This window comes from Setaria italica, chromosome IX (assembly GCF_000263155.2).
Source record: "Setaria italica strain Yugu1 chromosome IX, Setaria_italica_v2.0, whole genome shotgun sequence".
NCBI classification, from domain to species: Eukaryota; Viridiplantae; Streptophyta; class Magnoliopsida; order Poales; family Poaceae; genus Setaria; species Setaria italica.
The window spans coordinates 46,585,032-46,589,536 of NC_028458.1; the positions used below are offsets into that span (position 1 = coordinate 46,585,032).

At 45.1% G+C, this 4,505-nt stretch overlaps 1 protein-coding gene across 1 annotated transcript; it reads right to left on the reverse strand.

The window, feature by feature from the left end:
* Positions 1 to 3,402: 3,402 nt before the first annotated feature.
* LOC101769339 (22 kDa alpha-zein 16) lies at positions 3,403 to 4,180 on the reverse strand. Its single transcript, XM_004984347.1, has one exon. It carries the CDS (start codon positions 4,134 to 4,136, stop codon positions 3,498 to 3,500), a length of 639 nt encoding a protein of 212 aa, XP_004984404.1. The 5' UTR covers positions 4,137 to 4,180; the 3' UTR covers positions 3,403 to 3,497.
* Positions 4,181 to 4,505: the final 325 nt, after the last annotated feature.

The window sequence follows — 4,505 nt, forward strand, 5'->3', positions numbered from 1 at the left end:
ATCCATATACAAGCTTTTGAGTTATGGATGGGCATATGCTATGGTTTTGTGGATGGGACTCCTTGAACACTCTCACGTGTGTTTTGGGTGAGTGTAACTCCTTGAGGTGTTTTGGCAGGAGCGAGCTGTGGTTAGTACTAAGGAGTGCCTTGTTGGGAGAGAGCATTCTGGACTCACTCTATACCCCGTACCTACGACGGGTACCTTGTTTGTTACTGAGGAGCAGGTGACGTACTTGTAAGTTGCAGGTGCTTCGGCACATACTTGTGGATTGGAGTGCTCGCTCTCAGCTGCTTAAAGACTGAGTAAGTTTACCACCAGTCACAGCAGCTATTTTCATACATACCACTCGCTTACGTTATGGGCGGGGTTTAGACCGAGGCTAGTGGTGGATAGTGCTCAGCCTGTACGTAGATTGGAGGATCGTGTAATGAGTTCGAGGCGATGGCCTGCTCTGACCAGACTACCCCCTGCATGGGTAGGTTTCATAGCTTCGAGGTCCTTCTAGTGACGGCTCGCCTTGCAGTTGAGGACGGTTCCAGACTCGAGGAAATAGGAGAGAGTTATCCACCTACTAGGGCTCCGGCTGTTAGGTGGGGTTTGGATGGATCTCTACCGTTTCGGCTCCATCCGTACGGGTACAGTTGTACAACCTCTGCAGAATGTATAAATCTATAGCTATAGTCTGTGTCCATTGGTTATGGACAGTGTTGTTGACTACCGCTACTTCTAACTAGACTTTGCTTAATTTTCTACCTCCCTTTTTTGAGATAGGCCGGTGTTTGTCGTTGAGATGTGAGGGGAGGGAGCTCTCATATCGCCTAGTGTGTTGGGTGCTGGATCCTTGGGTTAAGGATTCGGTGATTTGTGCCGACTTCCTTGATGAGGTGATGACCTCAGAGATAGTGTTGCTTTGCTGCTTCCTTGATTGCTGCTGCTGTTGCTACATAAACCACTACAGCCAAATATAGGTTTTACTCATGCATGTAGTATTATTCTCTTGTTTCCTTGGCTTGCTGCTTTTGGGAGTTGACATGGCCTACCCGCTTCTCCGGTAGATGGTGACTTTTTAGGATTGGAGCCCGACTACGACTTCGATAATGATGGATGGGAAGACTAAGGATGTTTCTTCGCTCGAGTCGCCTCTGGAGATGGAGTTCGCCATAGCTTATGTTTCCGCTACGTAGATATTTTACCTTTCTTGATTCAGTCCTGATGGACTTGTACTGGCATGTGCCGAAGAGATGTACTCGTTACTTATGATATTTGTACTCTATTGTCGCTCTATATTTCTGTGTTGGTATGGATTTGTACTATCTAAGATAGGGATTCGCACGTGAGCCTTCCTGGGACTATCACCGAGGTGCGTAGGCTTGAATTCTCCAAAATGGGAATTCGGGTATGTTTCACTCATATTGACAGCACCATTTACCTTTTTTCTATAAAGAAATAGTAAGAGTTCGTGCCTTGCAACAAAAGAATTTGATGCACCACTTTCGTCTCATGTACATTATACAGATACAGAAGCATGCATGCCCATACATCTTCGATCAAGCAATGTTGTATCAACATCTTTGCTCAATCCTCAATTGCTCTGTGTCTAGTAAATGCACTTTATTTGGCAGATCATGACTTTCTAAGAATATCACTCAGGCTAGGCATATCATATACTACTTGACAGAACATTTTAATAGTTGATTAAAATAGCATGATATGTTCAGTAGGGAGTGATTAAAACATTCACATATGGAATGACCCGTGAACTAGATCATATCCAAGATAAAGGACATGTAGGCCTGTTTTAAACAAATGTCAGCGCATTCTTCGCGGGGTCTCAGAGCTTATGGATCCAAAATAAAAGAGAATGAGATCCAGAACCAATATGCTTGATTGTTTGCGGTACCTCTATGGCTCTTTCTGAAATTCAAGTGGGGCGGGGTTAGGGAAGCAAGTTTTGCTTGTTTTGGACCATTGGGTTGATGGCCGACCAAAAATTTTCTTTAATCACTTATAATGGTATGGCATCTAACTAATTTAGGGAAGAGAAATGAACTAAAATGGCATACCAAGAAACTAATCACTAACCAATTTACATCCCTAGGCAGGGTCAAAGACTTTTGGAGAACTATTGTCTTTGGAGGCTGGAATAATGCAGGTGAATGTTTGTACGCTGATGTGGGTATGCATATCTGCAAGAAACAAAATAATAAATCTAGTTGAAGATAGAACCGATGGATGCAACTTGTCATCCTATAGCAGCACACATGGCTTATCTTGATGTTTAGCAAATATGCTTGTGAATAACTCTCATCATCATCATCATCATCATCATCATCATCATCATCATCATTATTATTAGTATTATTTCCTTAGAAGATTTCAAACGTTTCATGGCAAAACAAGAAAAGTAATTACAAAGACGAAATCATGTATAGAACCTTACCCAGATTTGGGTATAGTCAAGCCTGAATTATTCTAAGCTCCCAACTACCACACCATACACTTGGCGCTTATTCCAATGAACCTTATGTCTTTTACCTTATGATTCAAAGTTTTGGATTCTTAAGGGCTCGTTTGGCAGGGCTGCGGTTGTGGCTTCTTCGGTGAAGCAGCTTTTTTTTAGTTTTCGCTTGTCTGGATGGAAAACGTTTGGTAAAATGGCTTCTCCTAGCTGTGTAACATGGATAAAAATGATGAAATATCCATAATGCTCTTACCCTTTTTATTTTTATTTTTCGTTTTTCTCTTTTCTTCACTTCTTTTTTCTCCTCTCTTTAATTTCCCTTCTCTCCCTTATCCATTCCTCCGCCACCTCCTGCCCTCCTTTTTCCCTTCGCCCTCTGCTCAATCCCCTGCCTCACCTCCTTCCGCCGCGCTGTCGGCGCTTTCCAGCCGCACCTCCTCCCCTGCGCCGCTTCCACCTCGCTCCCAGTGCCGGCCGCCTCCTCCTCGTGTTGCAACGCCGGCCGCCTCAACCTCATGCCGCAGCGCCAACCGTCACCCCACGCCGCAGCGCATGCCGCCGACCCCCCATGTTGCGGCAAGCACGTGGGACCTCACGCCACCTAAGAGGCTGGGCGGGGCCACACAAATGGCCGCGGCATCCAGCCGTCCAGGAGAGGCAATAGCAATTTCCCTGTAATTGCGTCCAACTTCAGAGGTATTTTGGTCTGCTGAGGATGCAGGTTGGGGAGGGAGCCACAGCGAGCTAGTTTTTTCGGCTCCCCCTCCCTTAAATGGCTCCAGAGAGCGGATTGCGAGGGAGCTTCTTCCTCGAAGCCGTTTTGCAGATAGCCCATTGGCAGACTTCGGCTTCTGCTGGTGGAGAGGCCGCAGTCGAAGCCTTGCCAAAGGGGGTCTAACTTTGGCAAAGACAATTGCGAGACATACATAAACATAGAATAGGATGCCAATAAATCATCTTTTATATTGTTTATGATAATTCACGATAATTGGCATGTCAAACTTTATTATTGCAGTACAACCTCATACATCATTTAGAAGATGGCACCACCGATGAAGGGCTGCTGCAAGTAGGGGTTCGCCAAAGCCACTTGGTTGAACACGCTAGACACAAGCTGTTGTTGCTGCAATTGGGTGACAGGACTCGCCAGAGCTAGTTGGTTGAACACGTTTGGTAGCAATTGTTGTTGCTGCAAGTAGGCAGCAGTGATGGGGTTCGCCAAACCAACTTGGTTGAGCACGCTAGACACTAGTTGTTGTTGCTGCAACTGGGCGAAAGGACTCGTCAGAGCTAGTTGGTTGAACACGTTTGGCAGGAATTGTTGTTGCTGCCAGTAGGCAGCGGTGATGGGGTTTGCTAGAGCCAGTTGGTTGAACACATTTGGTAGCATGGTAGCAATGGGGTTCACCAAAAGTTGTTGTTGCTGCTGCAGAGTCATAATGCTCTGTACTGCAAGATGTGCTTGGCATTGCTGCTGAAGAATGGCAAGCTGTTGTTGAATGAGCACGGGTGATGGGGCCAAGATACCGGATGCCAGCGCTTGCAGCTGCACGCACGGGTGTGTGACTGCTATAGAGGTTGCGGCAAGAGCACTCACTGGTGAAATGTACGCGGAAGCAGCGCTTACCGAGAGAGCAAGGAGAGCAAAGAAGGCAAATATCTTGGCTGCCATCTTTGCTGAGAGTTTGCTATGCTTTTTCAGTGTCTATGTTTGCTCTTGCTATGTGTGATGAGCTAACATATGATTTGGGGCCTATTTATAGAATGTGGAGATCAAGTACATCAAGCAAGGTTTTGGCATTTTGTAAACAAAGTGTTGGGAGTCCATGTAAGCATAGATGACATGTCATCGAGTCGATTACAACATTTGATGACTCATTTTTTTGGAAGTATATTTAGTATGTATTGGCAAGATAGTGATATATACTTGATTGGCGTGTCTCTTTTGTTGTCTTTTCTTGATAAATGAAAAGTGGAGGTATACTTACTTTAACTTTAAATATGGCACGTCAAATTTGTTTATGCTTTGTGGAACTGAGTT